Source organism: Nicotiana sylvestris, chromosome 4 (assembly GCF_000393655.2).
Source record: "Nicotiana sylvestris chromosome 4, ASM39365v2, whole genome shotgun sequence".
NCBI lineage: Eukaryota > Viridiplantae > Streptophyta > Magnoliopsida > Solanales > Solanaceae > Nicotiana > Nicotiana sylvestris.
The window spans coordinates 4,244,565-4,266,491 of record NC_091060.1 but is presented as its reverse complement, the minus strand read 5'-3'; the positions used below and the strand labels follow the sequence as shown (position 1 = coordinate 4,266,491).

The 21,927-nt window shown below is 35.7% G+C and overlaps 1 protein-coding gene across 3 annotated transcripts; it reads left to right on the top strand.

Moving 5' to 3' along the window:
- The first annotated feature begins 4,722 nt into the window (after window positions 1–4,722).
- LOC104247933 (probable galacturonosyltransferase 4) lies at window positions 4,723–11,290 on the top strand. Of its 3 annotated transcripts, none has more exons than XM_009804094.2 (10): window positions 4,723–4,861; window positions 5,077–5,273; window positions 5,404–5,438; window positions 5,903–5,944; window positions 6,042–6,168; window positions 6,304–6,542; window positions 8,372–8,643; window positions 8,816–9,173; window positions 9,403–9,975; window positions 10,678–11,290. In XM_009804094.2, the coding sequence occupies exons 2-10, from the start codon at window positions 5,165–5,167 to the stop codon at window positions 10,963–10,965; spliced, it is 2,043 nt and encodes a 680-aa protein (XP_009802396.1). In that variant the 5' UTR covers window positions 4,723–4,861; window positions 5,077–5,164; the 3' UTR covers window positions 10,966–11,290. The 3 variants fall into 3 exon arrangements, with proteins under 3 accessions (XP_009802396.1, XP_009802392.1, XP_009802395.1); XM_009804090.2 differs by having other exon boundaries at window positions 6,301–6,542; XM_009804093.2 differs by having other exon boundaries at window positions 4,749–4,849; window positions 6,301–6,542.
- Window positions 11,291–21,927: the final 10,637 nt, after the last annotated feature.

The window sequence follows — 21,927 nt, the reverse complement described above, 5'->3', positions numbered from 1 at the left end:
ATACAGTGGTGCTCTAATCTCCAATATATTATGCTGAAACTTTCCGTGTGCTGGAGTCCCAGCATAATATGCTGGAAGTTCACACACAGGTACACCAATCTCCAGTATATTATGCTGAAACTTTCGGTGTTGCAGCTAAATAGTGACTATTTTTCAATGACTTTGCAAACGCTGGCTTTTTTTAATTACCAGTTCGAAAACTGGCTAGCTCGTGCTATTTTCGCCGAAAAATCATGTGTATTTAAGAAGCGCGTGAAATTGGATTTCAACTGCCCTCCTTTAATTTACTTTTTTAAAATTTTAAAAAATAAATAAAATTGAGGGGAGGGCAAAATTATCTCTCAAATATGTATGGAGAGTGAGGAGAAGAGAGCAATTTAAGGAGGGAAAAAAGAAAGAAATTTTGTATAGTCACGGGAATGTGTCATGTCAAGTTATAACAAATTAAACTTTTTGCAATGCGTATTTTAGGGAGATACCGTTCCAGATGTAGGAACCAATTGCTCACACGGCCCTCAAAATATTACTATTATTTATTCATTCTTCTTTCATCACTATATTGATCTGAATAATTCATAAAAATGGAGAGGACGGAGAAGAGAAAGAGAGGAAAAGATCAAACGTGGGATCACGAGAAGAAAGAGATGAAGACGACGACGAATGAGAGGAAGAAGAGGCAAGTTATGACAACGACGACAGATAATGATGATGGTAATGACGATGGAAATAGTTACAAATTGGAGAAGATGATGAATAGTAACGACCCTGGAGGCCGGAAGAATAGTATGGAAACAACTTATGATGACAATGAAAAGGGAGAAATTGGAGTTTTCGACTTTCCATGGCTTAAAAAAGGTGAAGATGTTAATTTCGGAGTAGAAATTGATAAATTATGCTTAGATAGTTCATTCGCCACGGCTTGTTGCTGCTCCACCTCATATGATTACGATGATCTTGTTGAAACTCTTTCGATTTTTCCCACAACTTGCAGTTGCAATGACAATAATATCGCCACTACTATTACTACTACTATTACATCCAATTCGTGCAGTCATGATTTATATGATACTAATATTAAGGCATTCGACCTTGACCTTGACCTCGATCTCGATCTAATTGATCAATTTTTCGCGGAGAATTTGTCGACCACAGGTACTGCTGACCAGTCATCTCATGATAGTCAGCTGAAAATGAATAAAATTGAAGACGAGCAATTGAAATTCCAAGTGGATGATACCAAAGATGGAACTTAATTGGAGTTTGGTGGATGATCAGTATTATATTACTCCATCACAAACACTGTTATTATTGGCAAAGACTTGAAGTATTTCAAGATTTCATCACACAGATTATTAATTGTGCCTTTCTTCATCATTATTATGGACGGGTGACGTCTCTTAAAAGCTGTTAGCAGTATTCATTGAATAAGTTTTTTCAGCTTGATTGGGCTAAAAGGGATTCAGGTTTCAAGAATTTCAAATGGGTTTAATGACTGGTTGAAATTTCTTCATCTTTATCATGAGCGAGCAATATCTCTTAAAAGCGGTTAGCGGTATTTATTGAATAAGTTTTTTTTGCTTGATTGGGCTGAAAGGGATTCAAGCTTCAAGAATTTCAAATGGGTTTAGTGACTGGTTAAAATTTCTTTATCTTTAACTAGATGTCTCAGGTTTGATCCTCGATCGGGCACGGAAAACTTATTAGATATGGAGCATTTTACCTCTTATTAGGTCTATTCGGTACGAATTCGAGTTAATCGGCCAATAGGTTATCGATATCGGATGGTTAAACAAAAAAAAAGACCAACACATCTCTTTTTGCACTCACGATTAAGCTCAAAGGCGTATTAAACGTAAAAGATGAATGAATTGCGTCTATGATGCATTTCTCATTAGGCAGATGGTTAGACTCTTTTTGTTCTTTTAGAAGTGTAAGTAAAATTTGTTTAAAGTACTTGGGATTTGAGGAGGCTTGTTATGGCTATTAGTACAATTATTACTATTACAATAAAACAATAAAAATCATTAGCTATAATGACTAATGAGTATGCAATTAAATATGATAACACTCCAAATCCTAGTATTTTAATAGGCTTTTCCGGGACAAGAGGGGTTGCTCTGATGGTAAGCAACCTCCACTTCCAACCAAGAGGTTGTGAGTTCGAGTCTCCCCAAGAGCAAGGTGGGAAGTCTTGGAGGGAAGGATGCCAGGGGTCTATTTAGAAACAGCCTCTCTACCCCAGGGTAGGGGTAAGGTCTGCGTACACACTACCCTCCCCAGACCCCATTAAGTGGGATTATACTGGGTTGTTGTTGTTGTTGTTTCTGGGACTTTGCCGGGCAAAATGCTGAAGCTCATGTGCGAAGCTTACTTATGTGAGGCTTACGCGCAAACGCCCAACTGCGCCCCCTAAACACGTATAGCATTAGCCGCTTGGAGATGTGCCGAATTTCCTAATTAGCATCTTAGGTAAAATGTGTAATTTGATAATATTTTTAACGATTTTTAAAATTGTTTAAAAGTTAAGACATTATAGTGATTTGTATCTCATAATAACTTTAATGTTATTGCATTATTTATACCTTTTTATAAGATATTACATTATTTATACCTTAAAACATGCTATATATTTTATTTAATTTATTTTAATTTTGTAAACTTTTAATGTACTTTTTATATTCCGATAACTTTTTACCAGGTTCATTTAGGTTTATTGAACGTCCCTTTGTTCTTAATCTACCAACTTCTACCGAAACAAGGAAGAATTGAAATCTTAAACCAAAATATTATGTATGGATGATATGAACAGCCTAAACAAAAATTCTCATATTTTTCCCTTTCGTGTCGAAAAAAAATAATTTTTTGTGGTTGTCTTCTTTATTAAGCAAATTTTGGTTCCCAGTATTTTGAATTTGGAATATGATTGCGGTGCTTTATCGAGGTATGTCCCTCGTCTCTAACTTAAGTATTAGGCTAACATTATTATTGTTGAAGCCGTTGGGTTGCTTGAATAAAAAGAATTCTACTCTGTATAAATTTCAGCATAATTCAAGATCTTGTTCGGTTGTAATTTTATTTTTCTCCTAAATAACATCTGCATAAGTTATGCGAGAATATATATAGTACTTTTTAAAAAACGCGTATTTCGTTTATAAACTAAATGTATATTCGAAAATATCCATTATATACTAGTCGTAATATATCAAACTAAATATCTAAAAATTCAAGTATCACAAATCTTTGTATTATAATTTATGTATTATTAATCCATGCATAAATTTGTCTTTACACTAAACAAACCTAAGTGCTCAAGAGACTTTTGGGTATTTCCCTTGACTATAGGGGTAATTCGAAAATCTCGAATAATATGTGTGGTTACAACAACAGCAGTAAACTCAATGTAATCTCATCGGTGGCCAGTGGGGTCTCGAAGAATAGTATTTACGCAAACTCAATAAACTGTTTTCGATAGATCATTGGCTAAAAAAAATATATATTAACAAATAGTAACACCAACGAGATAATAAGAAAACTATAAAAAAAACAAAAACAAATAAATAATATGTGGGGCTGTTGGAAAGAAATTCTTCCTACTTATTTTTTCTAGAACACAAATATAAAATCATGAAATGGCCAAGGTGTCAAAAAAGACAAGGGGACGAGCATAACGCTGTGCGGACGGTGACAGCTTGTTCAAAATCATATGCATCACAGAAACCACTCCACTTCCACATTTAGCAAATATAGTACTACTTCACTCTTAATTCGTACTTCCTCCGTTTCAATTTATGTGATGTTCTTCGTCTCGGTACGACGTTTAATAACAAATAAAAAAATTTGAAATTTGTGATCCTAAACAAGTCAGAAAAGCCCCAGAGTATTTTTGTAGTTATAAAATCTTCTCATTAAAGGTAGAATTGTAAGTTTAAACTAAATTATTACCAAATTTAAAAAAGGATGCATTCTTTTTAGAAGGATCAAAAAGGAAATAAATTCACATAAACTGGAACAGAGGGAGTAAATTGATTGTTTTCAACGACATCCTCTCTTTCAATTTAAGCTCATACTTGACCATAGATTTTGGCTTTATTTTTTATTTTAAAAAATTAAAAATATTATTTGTTTATAAAAAATAATTATATTTTAGGGAAAAAAACTTCAAAAATTTTCAAGTTCCTAAAAATTAATTTAGGGCAATTTTGGGTAAAAAAAATTTCTTCCACTCATAAAACTTCTACTTTTCTTCAAATAAAATGCATATCTAAACACAACTTTAACTTTTAAAAATTATTTTTCAACACAAATCCAAAATTCTTTATTGAAATTTCAATCAAATCTATGTCCAAACGCTAGCTAAGTGATACTCCCTCCGTTCCACTTTATGTGAACCTATTTTCTTTTTTGTCCGTTCCAAAAAGAATGATCCATTTTTAAATTTGGAAATAATTTAGTTTAAACATATAATTATACCCTTAATGAGAAACTTTTACAACCACACAAATATTTTGGGCCCTTTTTGAATTGTTTAGGATCACAAATTCTAAAAGTCTTCATTTTTTTAAATTCCGTACTCAGTCAAACAGGTTAGGAACGGAGGGAGTATATATTTTTTAATTTGTCTAGTAATTTTTAAATAATTTATTTTAAATCTTTTATTTTATATGCTAATTTATACCAATCAAAACGATAGGAGTATTTGATTTTCATTTATTTCCTTGAGGGTACTACTATCATTACTCTTCGGATCACATCATTGCGCTCACCGACGCCCTTCTCTCTCTCTCTCCTCTCTCTCTCTCTCTCTCTCTCTTACAGCCACCAATCCATTGCCAAATTCTGATTTTTGAAGGTTAATTTCATGGTAGTTCTCCTCTTTAATTTCCACCATTTTTAGTGCTATTTTACAAATCACCAATTTGGGTTTACTTACAGTACTGGAACAGTATGGTACTTTACTATACATTCTACAACAATCCATACAGATTTTTTTTAGTGAAATTGAGTTTGCTTTTCATGTAATTTTCCTTGATTTACCTTCAATTTTTGTCTTAATTTTCTTTGTACGTTTTTGTTTAGGTTCAATTGAGTATTGATATCTGTGGTGAATGAGATCTGAAGTTTTGCTGCTAAGCTGAGAAGGAATTAAGAGAGGTGCACTGTAGAGATGAAGATGAAATTTAGAAAGCCAGTGTTGTTCTTATTGCTAGTGACTGTTTTGGCCCCTATTGTTCTCTACACTGACACTCTTGCCTCTTATTTTACTCCTCCTTCATGTAAGCTCCCCTAATTTTTCTGTAAAATGGCTAGTTTTTTTTTTGGGGGGTGGGGTGGGGTGGGGTGGGGTTAAATTTTAAATTCAAGGATAGTGTTTGATGTATTGGGATTCTGTGATTGTTTATGCAGCAAGAACTGAGTTCATTGAAGATCTCTCTACCTTCGTAAGTCCAATTTGTGTTTTATCCACTTCATTGTTTTGTGCTTTTGATATCTTTCTTAAAAACATAAGGATTTAAGTTATATGCGCTGACAATGTATAGATTTTTCTAGTTATTGTTTCGGGAATTTTAATCTGTGATAGCAAGTTGTTGACGAAGTAAGTTAATATCATTGATAGAGCATCGGAAAGATGCAAAATTACAAAAAAAAAAAAAAAAAAAAAAAAATTAACACGTTAGCTCCAGTACAAGAGTGTCTATACTAGGATTAGGGAGCTAACAAAGTCCAAAAAGTCGCCAACAATATTTACAGGGGTAAGAAAATTCCAACTGAGCAAACTAATTAAGCATCTAACCTGTGATATCAAGTTAGGTACCATTTTTTGCCAGATTTCTAACACCTATTAACTGACCTGATTGTGTAAATATGGAATATTTTCATTACAATTTCTGATTCCATGATGCAGACACTTGGTGGTGACGTCCGGCCTCTAAATTTGCTGCCTCAGGTATCAATTGTAATTCTAATTGAGGATTTCTCGTTCCTCTTTGATTGACCAATACGATTGCCAGTTCTTAACTTTCCATGTGTACTAATACTGGTAGGAGTCATCCACATTGCTCAAAGAACCACCGGGCAACGTATATTCAGAAAATTCAAGCCTTTCCCTTTCCAATACCTCAGACACTTTAAGCAGCGAGGATGCTCGTAAAGCAAGACAACTAACTGAAGGTTTCTGTTCATTTATGTCTCTGTTTTTTGAAGTTTGAACTTAGAGGTTTAGCATGAAGTCAACTTGATCAGGTTTCACGTTGCTTCCATAGTTTTTGAATTGATTATCTAAAATATATGATCTTCATTTAGCAGAATCAATGAAGCACCAAGCTGCTACTGGAAACAGCAACGATGGAATAGAAGTGGCTATGAATGGAAATCGCATAAGTCAGGTTACTGATAGCTTGCATGAACCACATCAAATGGACAAAACTTCACTGGAACTTGTATCAGCTGAGAGAAGTGAAGGCAGAGCAACAGACACTAGCTCAAAGAAGAAGACAAGTCCAACAGATTCTAGCCACACCTCGGATACCACATCTGCGAAAACGGTAATTACCTTATATATTTTCTGCTTCTGCGACTATCTGAATTGGCAATGTGCAGCTATTTGAATGTTTTGTAGTATTTTTTGTTCTTTGTTTCAAACATTCATATGTTGACACTGTGACATCATAATAGTTCTCTTTACTGTCCTTATAAAAAAAATTGTCTCTTTATTGTCTGAATCTAGATTTGATCTATATGGTGCACTTTGTCTTAGAATCTTTTTTACTGCATATAGGATAAGTAAAATTAAGGCAAAATATATGCCATGCAAATTTTGTAAGTTTATACTCCGTAAGAAGAATGGCGGTGAAATTAGACGGGAATTGGGATTGCTGTGCTTAAGTATTGATAGAAGAAGATGCAAGTATGCAACAAATTGAACTTAAATTGGATGGTCCATATAAAAGAAGAAGAATTAAAATAAGATTGCTGAAATGGAGGAGTCCGAGTGGAGTGTTATGCAATAGAAAGCATCTTAACAAAGTGAACACCAAGTTGTATTGAACAAGTGTGATACCAACAAAATTATGTGGCAGTAAAGTTGGGCTGCTGTAGCCTAATATGCTGCAGAAGATGAATGTCGTAAAAATGCAAATGTTAAGACATATGTGCTGTCATACAAGATTGAATAATATTCGAAATGATCACATCCGATATATGGTGCAAATAGAGAATAAAATGAGACAAGGTTTTCTTTGATGATATCCTACCAGACTTTATGTGCACCGGCATAGGTGTGAAAATATGAAATGTGATTGAAGGGGACGAGGTAAACTTAAAATGACATAGGTGAAAGAAAGTTTCTCCGAAAGTTCTAAGATCTCTTGGTCAATGCAGATTTGACTAAGAATAGAACAACAAAGTGAAAGGAAAGGATCCATGTAGCCAATACCAAATTTGTTGGATTTAGGAGATATTATTATACTTAAATTAAGTTCGGTGTTTGTCGCTGTGTTGCTAAAGGCGTAAAGCGTACAGGTTTATGGGGCTTTTTGCAGAAAGCGCAATCAATGCATTAGCTGTAATAAAGAAAGGCACGATGAAGAAAAAGTATGTGTGTAACCTAAGGAAAAAACTATGGAAAAACATTTTTAACTGCAATTAAGTGAAATATATTGAACGGAAAAGTGAAAACATGTATTTTTAAATTCAAAAACCTATTTAACTTTTGAGTTAAATGCAAAATACAGTATTAAGTTTCTAATTCAGGTTAAGTGACTTAAAAAAAATTAAATTCCTAAACCCTTTTCCTAATAAGTAATAAATGCATTCATAACATCTCCAAAAAGATTAACATATCTATTTTACCTGTTGTGTTTATTGTTCATTGTCTCTCTTTTCAAGATATAGCCAATGGATGATGAGACACATGCCTTAGCGCTTTGATACCAGCACTGTAGGGCCACCTGAGCATGGCGAAGCGCCCAGTTTGAGCTACACCTAGATTCAGGGATTAAGCATGCTTGTTTATTGGATGTTTTTTTTTTCTGATTAGAGACCTGTATGCCCCTGTGGGATATGTGTGGAATTTGGATAATTTCCAGTTTTATATAATTAATAATTTGCCAGACAAAATTGTTTAGTGGTGGAAAGAATGGATTTAAATACAAAAGATACGATTACGATACACAAGATTCATATATAGCTGATCCCTACTAATTTAATGTATGATTGTGTGACAAGGGACAATGTGCTATATTCTATCAAAAATAATATGATTTTGGTGGATTGCACATTATTAGTAAATATGCAATAATTGTCTTGGGATTCCTAGATGATAAGTGACCCTTATACATGAGCTGAACTTGCTTATGTTTGGGTTGGTTTCTAGGAAATAAGGCAGGATCAACGTACTGTTCAAACCAGTGGTAGAGTTGTATCTGGAGAGACAGCAGGGGGCAAAGGTGAAGAGCAGAATGCACAAGTGGTTCCTCCTGATGCTCGTGTTCGCCAGCTTAAAGATCAGCTCATTAGGGGGAAGGTCTACCTTTCACTCTCAGCAACACGAAACAACCCCCACTTCATTAGAGAACTTCGCTTGCGGATTAAAGAAGTACAACGAGCACTTGGTGAGGCCAGTAAGGATTCCGAGCTGCCAAGGAAGTAAGTCTTCTTTTAGACGACTAAGTTCATCTTCTGTTTTCAAAATGGCTTTCAGGTGGTCCTGACTCCTGATTCTCCAGTGATTTTGCCATTTAACTGTATAATTAATGTCTAAAAGCTTGGTCCATGTTATTGATTTATCTTCCAATACAATTGTGATTTCTCTATATAGTGCCTATGAGAAGTTGAAGGCGATGGAGCAAACATTGGCCAAAGGGAAGCAAATTCAAGATGATTGTGCTACTATAGTAAAGAAGCTTCGCGCTATGCTTCACTCAGCAGAAGAGCAGCTTCGTGTCCACAAAAAGCAAACATTGTACTTAACGCACTTAACTGCTAAGACACTCCCTAAGGGTCTGCATTGTCTTCCCTTGCGCCTTTCAACAGAGTATTTCAGGTTAAATTCTTCCCAACAGCGATTTCCAAATCAAGAGAATTTAGAAGATCCCAAGCTGTATCACTATGCACTCTTCTCAGACAACATTTTAGCAGCTGCGGTCGTCATAAACTCAACTGTTTCCCATGCAAAGGTAAATGATCTATTGTCTGAAACTTACATGTATATTGAGCTTGCTGTTGGCTCAGAACAATATAATTCACTTTATCTTTTCCAATTCTTTTCTTCTATGATTATGGAGAAAATATGCCCATCTGCCTGTTTGAGTTTACAATAACTCAACCTTTATGTGTCTCTTCAGGGACATCCAACAAAATTGGAAATAAACCTTTATGTATAACTTTTTCTGCATGTGGTGGCAGGATCCTTCAAAGCACGTTTTCCATATAGTAACAGACAGGCTTAATTATGCTGCAATGAGAATGTGGTTTTTAGCAAATCCACCGCAGCATGCTACAGTAGACGTCCAAAATGTTGAGGAATTCACCTGGCTAAATTCAAGTTACAGTCCAGTTCTGAAGCAATTGGCTTCTCAGTCCATGATAGATTATTACTTCAGGAGTCGTGCTGATTCTGATCCGAATGTGAAGTTTAGGAATCCAAAGTACCTTTCAATCATGAATCATTTACGTTTTTACTTGCCGGAGATATTCCCAAAGCTGGATAAAGTTCTCTTCTTGGATGATGATATTGTTGTGCAAAAGGATCTTAGTGGCCTATGGTCTCTTGATCTTAAGGGTAAGGTGATTGGTGTGGTTGAGACTTGTGGAGAAAGCTTTCATCGATTCGACCGCTACCTCAACTTCTCAAATCCTTTGATCTCCAAACATTTTGATCCCCGTGCTTGTGGTTGGGCATTTGGAATGAACATCTTTGATCTAAATGAGTGGAGGCGGCAAAACATCACAGAGGTGTACCACTCATGGCAAAACCTGGTATGAGATAAATTCTTCCCCGTTGTTTATGTCTGGATTTGTATGTTAAATTAGCATCATTTTGTATTTATATAATTTGATGTGCTGTGCTTAGTCATAATGAAACCCTGGAGCAACACTGTCATTATTTCGTTAAGTATCAAATCATTTTCTCCCTCAGGGCAGTTTCTCTTTCCCAGAAAATAGGTCACATTCACATTTGAGGCCTTAACCCCCCCCCCCCCCAATCAACCATAGGATGGACCATGTTCAATCACATTCAAAATATTTTTGTTTGAGATGATGTCTGAGCCATTAATTGGTTTGGTTATACGGGGATGTAATAAGTTAGAATAAAATGGGTAATGTGTAAAAGTTGAGGACAATTGAGTAAATTTGGCATCTGCCAATCCAATAGACTAATATAAAACTGGGCAGGTCATAGCTCAATCTAGATTAGGAAGTGAAATTTTGGCCTAACTTCTATAGGATTAAGAATTGCCATGTGTCCTATCCTATCATGTTGCTCCAATGTTCCTCCAATTAGATTAGATTAGATAGTGATGTTGTAGCCTCACTAAGTTCCGGATGATTAAATAGACATGACTTGTCATGTTTATCTGGTTTTCTTCCTAAAGGTGTCAACGTATACACCAGCTTTTTTCATGCATAATAATGTTGTTAAAATTAGTCGTGAAATTTAATGAACCTTTCTCTGCACAGAATCATGATAGACAACTTTGGAAGTTGGGGACCCTACCACCTGGTTTGATAACCTTTTGGAAGCGTACATATGCCCTTGACCGATCGTGGCATGTCCTTGGGCTTGGCTACAATCCAAATGTTAGCCAGAAGGACATTCAACGAGCAGCAGTCATACATTACAATGGAAACTTGAAACCATGGCTTGAGATAAGCATACCCAAGTTCCGAGACTACTGGTCAAAATTTGTTGACTATGATCAGGTATTTTTGCGAGAGTGTAATATCAATAAATTGGCTGGTACATGAAGTGTTTCCTGCATATATTTCTCTTAATTCATAAATACAGTGAACATTTGTTTAGTTTACAGGTCTGTTCTTCCTTAATAATTTAATGATTTTGTTCTTGTTCTTTTAAGTCACAAGTTATTTAGGTATATATATGTCGAATGGAGTATTAGAGTGAGCATTCTGTATTACATTTATTCTTGACATCCATTGTTGGATGACAGCTTGAATTCAAATTTGTTGTAAATGATTAAACATAGCTCTCACTTTGAATTTCTCTGTTCATTTTTGGGTTGTTGTATATTAATGGCATGCCGCTTTCGAGGGCCATGTATTTTCCATTGCACAGTTTATCTCACTAATGTCTTCTATGTTTGGTCTTTTTTAATTCGAGTAAAAAGCAATGCAGGTATGTTTTTTTTCTTGTTCTGTTACTAAGCGAAAAAAAATGTCTATCTAGTATAACAGTGTGGTAAAGGAGTGACTGTTCATTGCAGCATAGAATGTTTTTCTACTGATCTCCGTCTTACAACCTGTTTCTTCTTATGGTCTTCCTGCATTTTAACTGTGCTAAGATTACGGTGCTTGGTTTGGTGTAAATATCGGGTGCGGATAAAGTATTTATCGTGGTAAACGATTCAGGTAAGTAGTAGAGCTAAGACAACTGGATATTACATTCCGCGCTTATGTCCTGTTTTTTGTCATCAGAAAGTTTTCTTCAGCTTGAATTGGAGTATGTTATTGTGTTTAATATAGAAAGGCTACCTTCTCATGAATTTGACAACTAATCAGACTCAACTTTCCAATTATCATATGCTTGTGATTTGAGAGCTTGATTTATCCTCTCTGCCCCAAAATATTCCAATATAGCAACCTCTTCTATTTTTTAAACTCGGAGATTTTTGTTACAAAACATATACATAGGGGTCGTTTGGTTGGGAAAGAAGTTATCCCAAGATTAATTATTCTGGGATTGGTTATCCTACCCTCCTATCGGGATAAAAGAAACACTATAATTCCGGGATTAGTTATATTGCGATTTTATTCTAACCAAATATGGGATAAACTCAGTTTAACTTTAATTTCGGGAATAATTATCTCTTATCCCTCGTACTAAACGAGCTCTAAAGGTTAAAAAGTGTAGTTTTGGGGTAGTACTAAAAGTTTATAATGCGATACTAGTTTCACTACAAAAATGTAATATCTCAAACCATGAGAGAACTAAGCGTCATAGAGGAACCTCGAGGAAGGTCTATCAAAGTGAAAGCATTTCATTCAAATTTCTTGTAAGTTCCCACTCGTAACTTTCAATTTGAATGAAATAAGGCCGATATCCAATACTCCAATGTCTTTAATATTATATATAAGGTTATGCACCTTTTCAATTAGTTGGAATATGACTAATGGACAATATTCATTTCTTTTCTGTTTCTTTTATTGTAATAACTTTTTTCCTTTTTTTGGGGCTAAAGTTAAATATAGTGAGACTGGTTTTCCAGATTTGTTTTCCAAAATTTTGAAAACGGGTCTTTTATTTTTTATTTTTTCGTTTGGTGGCAAAAGTGAGTTATAAAGTTAAAGTGAAATCATCCTAGACATGCCATGGGCCAGTTTTGTTCCCCATCTTTGTCACAGATAAAAAGCTTTAAACATGATAATACGACCAAAAAAGTTTCAATCATCCGATACTGTACTACAGTACAACAACAATCCAGTATAATCCCACTTAGTAGGGTCTGGGGAAGGTAGTGTGTACGCAGACCTTACCCCTACCCTAGGGTAGAGAGACTGTTTCCAAATAGACCCCCGACATCCTTCCCTCCAAGAACATCCCACCTTGCTCTTGGGAAGACTCGAACTCACAACCTCTTGGTTGGAAGTGGGGGTTGCTTACCATCAGAGCAACCCCTCTTGTCCCTGTACTACAGTACAATAGTAGGATAATTTTCTTCGCGATAAATATTTATATCAAAAAGAGCAGCCCGGTATACTAGGCTCCCGCTATGCGCGGGGTTCGGGAAAAGGCCGAAACATCAGGGTCTATCATATGCAGCTTTACCTTACATTTCTGCCAGATAAATATTTATATCAAATCAAGAAATTTAATATTAGCAGCTACATATTTTACTATTTTATTCCTAATTTTTTTTTTTTTTGTAATTCTTGAAATTCTCTTTCCCAAATAAGACTCTTATATCCCGTTTCATTTCACTTCTGTCATTCATCATTTTTCTTGTAAAAAAAATATTTTTCAATGTATACTTTTATATATAGCTGTAAGGGTATGTGTTTACCCATGAATTTGGATAATAATTAGACTTATATTGTGATTTAAAGGATATGTTATTTTACCCAGTACCAATTGATAAGTAGAAAAAAACAAAAGGTATAATTGAACTGTAAATAACCCAAACCAGTATGCAAACAGAGCTTCAGCCTTGAATTAAGATACCCTCGAGGTGATAACAATATGAGAACAGTAAAGATTGAATAAATTGATGAACAAGAATACTAGTCAAAAAAGAAGAGCTATATTGCTTTTGTTTCAGCCAATAATGATCCTCACAAATGAATAGGATCTCCCTTTATATAATAGAGACGTCCTAAATAAGGTATACTTCTAATTATAGTAGGAAATCATATTAACATCTAATTAACCGCTGTGGATTGATCCATTCCGAGATTCACGCCACGATCCTCGACCAACCACGGATATCTCGCTTTTTCCGTTACCTAGTTATCCCCGATGTTACTCAAAGTCTATCTTCCCTAACTTCGACTGATACCGACCTCAATCTCGAAAGAGACTTCGATCTCGAACTCAGTGCCTTAGCTCTTCAATGCAACGTTCTTGTTTCGATCAAATAGTGAAATCGGGTAGTCCCGATTTCTACCGTATACAGGTAGTCCCCTCATTTTTTGGAGTATAACGACAAAAAATGAATTGAGTCCTTAATCTTTACCCCGATTTGCCACGACATCATCATCGTGACATAAGCGACTGAGGAAACAAAAGCTTGGAAGCTGCCCTTCCCGAGGAAGACTCCGAGAACTCTAGCGAGTCCGGCGGTGGAGAAAATTCTGAGGGTGAAGACACTTCTACCGATAAGGATCGTGCTGCTCAGGTTTCGTGCTCTTCATAATTTTTTGCTTTTGAGGCTGGTCGGCCCTTGCGAGAACTCTTGATCGTGACCTATAGTCCTTGTAAAAAAGTTTTGACGAATATATAAAGCTTTTTCCCATCCATGGCTTCTAAATCTGTTACCCTTTTGTGCGGGTCAAAGCGCCTTAGCATAAAATTCCATTTGAATGTCCAAAGTTTGAGATGGTAATGACCGACAATAAGTATTGCCCTCGAACGTTTCTGATCAGTGGACCCCGAATGACCATTTGAACTTGAGTTTGAGTAGCTCTTAGGCTCAATAGTCGATGAGGTAAGGTATCCCTTGGGCTTGATGGTTGAGTGAGTGCATGCTCGAACTTGAAATGAAAATAGCCCTTAGGCCTTATGGCCAAGTGAGGATATGCTCGAACTTGAGATAAGGTGGTCCTTGGGCTCGAAAGATAGTCTCCGAGTGAGAATTTTCTCAAACTCATGTAGCCCTTGGGCTTAGTAGTCGAGTGAGTACTTGCTCGAACTCGAAATGAAAATAGCCCTTAGGCTTTATAGTCGAGTGAGGATTTGCTCGAACTCGAAGTAAAGTTAGCCCTTAGGCTTTATAGATAGTCCCCAAGTGAGGGTTTGCTCGAACTCGGGTTAAGATAGCCCTTGGGCATATATAGTCGAGTGAGGATTTTCTCGAACTCGAAGTGAAGTTAGCCCTTAGGCTTTATAAATAGTCCCCGAGTGAGGGTTTGCTCGAACTCGGGTTAAGATAGCCCTTGGGCTTATATGATCGAGTGAGGACTTGCTCGAACTCGAAGTGAAGTTAGCCCTTAGGCTTTATAGTCGAGTGAGGATTTGCTCGAACTCGAAGTGAAGTTAGCCCTTAGGCTTTATAGATAGTACCCGAGTGAGGGTTTGCTCAAACTCGGGTTAAGATAGCCCTTGGGCTTTTATGATCGAGTGAGGATTTGCTCGAAAACTCAAAGTGAAGTTAGCTCTTAGACTTTATAGTCGAGTGAGGATTTGCTCGAACTCGAAGTAAAGTTAGCCCTTAGGCTTTATAGATACTCCCCGAGTGAGGGTTTGCTCGAACTCGGGTTACGATAACCCTTGGGCTTTTATGATCGAGTGAGGACTTGCTCGAACTCGAAGTGAAGTTAGCCCTTAGGTTTTATAGTCGAGTGAAGATTTGCTCGAACTCAAAGTAAAGTTAGCCCTTAGGCTTTATAGATAGTCCCTGAGTAAGGGTTTGCTCGAACTCGAGTTAAGAAAGATAGCCCTTGGGCTTTTATGATCGAGTGATGACTTACTCGAACTCAAAGTGAAGTTAGCCCTTAGGCTTTATAGTCGAGTGAGGATTTTCTCGAACTCGAAGTAAAGTTAGCCCTTAGGCTTTATAGATAGTCCTCGAGTAAGAGTTTGCTCGAACTCAGGTTAAGATAGGCCTTGGACTTTTGTATTTTTACGGATTTCGTAAGTCTTCGATCCGCGTTAATTTGGTCGTAGTCTTTTTAGTTCGGAATTCGCCCTTTGGGCTTATTTTCCATTTCACTTCAAGTTTGCCCGAAGTGTTAGTCCTCGAGTGGGGTGGCCGTGGCTTGTAAAATCGAGGCTCGCCTTTGAGGTCTTATGGTCTCGAAATTTTAGTAGTTTGATTTCGTTTGTTTTTCGGACGGCAGTACTTAAGCGCGGGGTTAGTTGTTCGAACTTCCATCACGGTCGGCCCTTAAGCCTGTTTACACAATAGATCAAGTGTATAAAATAGGAAATTTTTCCAAAGGCATGAGATATCGGCAAAGAAAAATACTTCTCTCAATAGATAATTATACATGCGCGCATGTTCGATGTTAGGGCTCAAGTAACCTATACGGGTACGGTTCATCTGACCATTTGACCCTTACAACATTTTCCTATCGAGACACGCTGTCAGGAAGTGATTTCCTTGCAACAAAGTAGACATTCAAGGGTAATGCCTTCCAGTACTCGAGGCTTATTGTAGGGAACCTTGGATACTGTTGAATTGCTCTAAGTTAACACGAACAATGGTTGCCTCGTTAAAAACCTCGCCGGAAAAATCCATTTGGGATAAAAACCGGTCTAAGGGAAAAAGAGTGCAACAACTGCTTTAAGATCCAAAGCTTCGTGCCGATCCTTGTCGAAAGCCTACAAGTGTTAGTCGAAAAAATAGAAAGGATTGGACTGGGGTCGTGCCTTTATTCGGATTTTGGATATTTAACATAATCTTACTCGGCATCAAGCCCCTGTGAATTTTGACCTCGATCATTTCTCCTCTCATTTCATGCGAAGCTTTTCCTAGAACCGCTGCCTATACGGTCTCTGTTATACGGTTGATATCGATCTCTGTTCGACCTCGGTTCTCGATCGATGTCCCTTTTGATCCTATCCATGGGCCTGCTAGGATAAACGGACCCCGAAGGAGTCCTAGTTGATCATCCTCAACCCTAATCTTCGACTGATACCTATTATATACGTCGGCCCAAGTGACAGTCGGGTACTCGAGTAAACTTTGCTTCAACTGCTGTGAAGCTATGGAACTCCGAGTGTTGAGACCTTGAGTGAAAGCTTGAACAACCCAGTCATCGGTGACCGGAGGCAAATCCATTCTCTCCGCTTGGAACCGAGATACGAATTCCTTAAGCATCTTGTTATCTTTCCGCCTCACCTCGAAAAGGTCTGACTTTCTCGTTGCAATTTTAATGGCTCCGGCATGTGCTTTTACAAAAGAATCTGCAAGTATAGCAAACGAATCAATAGAATTAGGGGGTAAGTTATGATATCATATTAAGGCATCCTTCGATAGAGTCTCCCCGAACTTCTTCAGTAGTACGGATTCAATTTCGTCATCTTCCAAGTCGTTTCCTTTGATGGCGCACGTATATGAGGTGACGTTTTCATTCGGATCAGTCGTCCCATTATACTTGGGAATCTCGGGCATACGGAACTTCTTGGGGATTGGCTTCAGAGCCGCACTAGGGGAAAGGGTCTTTGCACGATGTTTTTAGAATCTAGTCCTTCCAATATCGGTGGTGCCCCTGATATTTGGTTAACCTGGGAGTTGTATGTTTCTACCTTTTAATCATTTGCCTCAATTTTCTTTTCTCCTGATTCAATCCGTTTAGTGAGCTCCTCGAGCATTTTCATAGTAGCAGGGTCGGTCCTCAAATCATTGGCGTTCGATCTCTCCGGTATAGGTTCGGCCCTGCGAATAGTTTCTGGTTCAGGCTCTCGTTCGATCCCACTTGGTGCTCGATGCTGGTTTTGTAGTTGCGCTATAGCGGCTTGCTGAGCCTGTAACATTTCAAATATAAATTGGAGGCTAACTCCATCGTCTCTCCGCCCTGCGTACCTCGACCACCTGATCGAGCTTCCCTGCGTATGCTACCTTCAGGATCAATGCCTAGATTTGTATTTAGGGTGACATGCGAACTGACATCGACGGGGTCTGCGACTGGTACTCCCTCGTGGCTCTCCTGAGGCACTTTGATCCCTGAGGCGGCTACATTATCGTTTCTCCATGAAGACCAAGGCCAGTGTCTGTGTGAGTGGGCGCTGCTTGAGAGTTTGACATGTTGATTTCTGAAATCAAAGACACTTACGAGAACAAGCGTAAAAGCAGTGTGTGATGTGAGGATTAATACTAGGCAATCACTATTATCCTTAGTCCCACGGTGGGCGCCAAACTGTTTGCCCTGGAATTTGGATAACAATTAAACTTATATTGTGGTTTAAAGGATATGTGATTTCACCCAGTACCAATTGATAAGTAGAAAAAAACAAAAGATAGAATTGAACTATAAATAACCCAAACCAGTATGCAAACAGAGCTTCAGCCTTGAATTAAGATACCCTCCAGGTGATAACAGTATGAGAACAGTAAAGATTGAATAAATTGATAAACAAGAATACAGGTAAGAAAAGAAGAGCTATATTGCTTTTGTTTTAGTCAATAATGATCCTTACAAATGAATATGATCTCTCTTTATATAATAGAGGCGTCCTAAATAAGGTACACTTCTAATTATAGTAGGAAATCATATTAACATCTAATTAACCGCTGTGGATTGATCCATTTCGAGATTCACGCCACGATCCTCGACCAACCACAGATATCTCGCTCTTTCCGTTACCTAGCTATCCCCGATGTTACTCGAAGTTTATCTTCCCTAACTTCAACTGATACCGACCCCGATCTCGAACTCAATGCCTTAGCTCTTCAATGCAACGTTCTTGTTTCGATCAAATAGTGAAATCGGGTGGCCCCAATTTCTACGGTATATAGTATGCCAACCATTTTTATTTTAAAAAAATGTTTATGAGCACTTATTTACCAAAGGCACAGTAAGTCAAACATTAAAACTGGCTACATAAGTGATAACCAATTCATAAGACAATAATTTCAAATTCAAACTTCAAATTCAAACTTCAAATTCAAAGTCGTGATTGAGTCTGTTCCCTTTTCTTTTCGTTTTAATCAATCTTTTTCGTTTTTCTTAACTATCCAGCCTTTGCGCCTATTTATTTTTAACTTTCTTTTTTGTACTTCCTTTGGTCCTTTCAATGTACTTTATATATATATATATATATATATATATATATATATATATATATATATATATATATTACACTATCATATCATTCTTATATGTTATAATAGGCAATTTACCTTATTTTCAAAATAGCAAATCTCACTTTTCATACAGAGTTACTTGCCGATATCTTTTTGTATATAACTCTTTTATATAAAGAATTACCTAAAATTGTCAGTGTATATAAGTTAAACGTCAATTTTGTCCTAGTATAGAGTAGTATGTAAATTTTGTAACAGACTTTTAAATTTCAAAACACTCGTTAGTAAGTTGTATTTTTTTGTATCGATCAATGTGATTTGTTATTTGAAATCTAGATGATGTTATATAGTGAGCCGAATAAAGAGAACAATGATAAGGTACAATAATTCCTTCTTTTTTTAAAAAAAAAATTAATAAACTATACAAGTATAACATATTCAAATAAAATATTAGGGCTATGGTCCGTGGATTCAATATGACCACAAATTTTATCTAGTATGGTCCTAGCTCTCCGGTGAAGTTTAATTGGCTATTATCCACAATTCTATAAATCAATAGATATCCATAAAATCAATTACTCCCCCGGGTCCAAAATAAGTGATTTTTTGGTCTTTTTCTTGTGGTCCAAAATAAGTGATTTTTCCAGATTTCAAGAATGAATTAATTATTTTTTCCCTATATTGTCCTTAGAGTAAATAATGTTGGAATATGTGTTAGGAGTATTTATGTGAGATAGTAAAGGTTAATATGGTCAATTCCATTGCTAATTAATGTTAAAAGGTGGATTTCTTAATCTGTGTAAAAACATCCAAAAAATCACTTATTTTGAACTGGAGGGAGTACTTATTTATATATTGTTCAGCACAATGTTTCATAAGGTTTTGGAAAATGAGCAATTATTGTGGTGGAGTGGTAATTATTCTATTCCTATCTAGAAGTTTCGAATTCGAGCCTTGGATATGAAGTTGTCTTTATTAGGGAACACTACAATTCCCAATGTGAGACTTCCTAAAGCGAATCAAGATTTCGTCGAGCCTCAATGTGGATATCAAACATCGGATAGGAAATGAAAAAAAAAATTGGCAAAAAAGCAAGTTTCTCGCCTCTCACGTTTTAGTTTAGTGGTAAGAACATACCTTGTGATGCGTGGCTTAAATGTATGTCGTAGAATTAAATATTATCAGTAACAAAAGTTTAATACTTAAATAAAAACGGAGAAAAACAATCTATTATCCACCGAGTTTCAAATCGTTATGTGAATTTCTCGATTATAGAAAAACAAGATCGAGCTTTTCTTTTGGTAAAGACTTGTGGTCCCTAAAAAGAGATTTCGAGATAAACATTTGGAGTCATTCATAACAACCCAAGAGAAAATGACGTTCTAAATGTACATATATTAGTCAAAAATTTATTTGTAATTGTATGCTCTTTTTATCTTTTTAAAACTTCGAGATCCTTATCACATTTCTATGATAATAATTGTCACTAGTATTAGAGCCCGTTTGGCGTAACTGATAAGCATTATGTGCTGAAAAATATTTTTAGGTGCTGAAATTGATTTAAAAAATAAGCAGTTACGTGTTTGGATAAAAGTGCTGAAGTTAATAATAAGCAGCTAAAAAACTGGGTATACGAAGAGTTTTATTTAAAAAGAAGTATTTTAGGGATATAATAGTAAATATTTTGGTCAAACCTAAAGTGCTTATAAGCTGAAATTTGATAAGTTGGGGGAGACCAACTTATGACTTTTGGCTTATTTTTGGCTTATAAGCACTTAAATTATAAGTACTTTTAATTTTACCAAACGCGTAGATAAGCCAAAAAGTATTTATAAATCAGTTTGACCAGCTTATAAGCTTAGCCAAACACTCTCTTAGTCCATTACTTCAATAATTGAAGCATAGAAGAAAGCTAATTTTTTTTATTTTTTATTTAAAGGTGAGAGCATTACTGTAGAATGGAAAAGTGTCCATATTTACCCTTTTACTATACAAACTATTTTAAACGTAGTGCCGACTACCGTGGTATTTTAGGCAATTCATATTCTTACTTGTTAGCAAAATAAGTCGTATTTAGAGCCCGTTTGGATTAGCTGATTTGAAATAGCTGGTAAGTATTATGTGCTAAAAAGCATTTTTAAGTGCTGAAATTAATTTAATAAATAAGTAGTTACGTGTTTGGGTATAAGTGCTGAAATTGATAATAAGTTGCTACAGTATTTGATAAAAAAGTGCTCATAAGCTCTTTTTCTATTAAAATAACTTAAATAACCTTAGAATTGTTTACACTTATAAAGGCGTAATTTCTGTAAAATTTTAGATTCCAGATTGATTCAAATACAAAATATTCTATTTGTCATTTTATTTTAAATATATCTATGCTTAGATAAAATAATTTATTTTAGGATAGTATATAATCATAAGGTGTAATAATTAATAAATTGACAAAAGTTTCTCAACAAACCTAAATAGGACAAATTAAATTATTTGAGGCAGTGAGTATCGATGTGGGAGTTTTATTCTAAAATGAAATATTTTAAGGGTAAAATAGTAAAAAAATTGGTCAAACTTAAAGTGCTTATAAGCTAAAAGTTCATAAGCTGGGGAAGACCAACTTATGGCTTTTGACTTATTTTTGACTTATAAACACTTGGCTTATAAACACTTTTAACTTTACCAAACGCGTAGATAAACCGAAAAATGCTAATAAACTAGTTTGACCAGCTTATAAACTTCGCCAACCACCCTCTTATTCTTATATTAAATGGGTTCCAACGTGAACCGGATATATTTTATGTGTCAAAAAGACACCAAAATCACCCCTCTACTAAAGATGCTTTTAAGCAGGCGTTTGGACGTAAAAATTATAATTTTTGACAAAAAAATATTAGGAGTTAAGTTGAAAATAGTATTTAAAATTTGAAATTATGTCAGGACATGCATTTCATTTTAAAAAAGATATTGCAATTTTGTGAGAGAATATTTTTTTTTCTGAAAATTTTAAAAAAATGGTCAAAATTATTTTTTAGTTTTTTAAAACTCATTTTCAATTTTTTTTAAAAAAATATAAAATTTCATTGACAAACACATTTTTGAAATTCTTTTTTTAAGGAAAAAGAAATTCCCTTTGTGAAGAGACGGGGCGAAAGTAATCCTTCATTACAGTTCAGGTTGAAGCTCCGAAAGTATCCAGAAAAAAACAAAGACTATTTGCTAATGCAAATTATTAATGGTGATAAAATTAAAATATTTTTTTTTTACCATTTTCCCTCTTAAAAAATACTCCCTC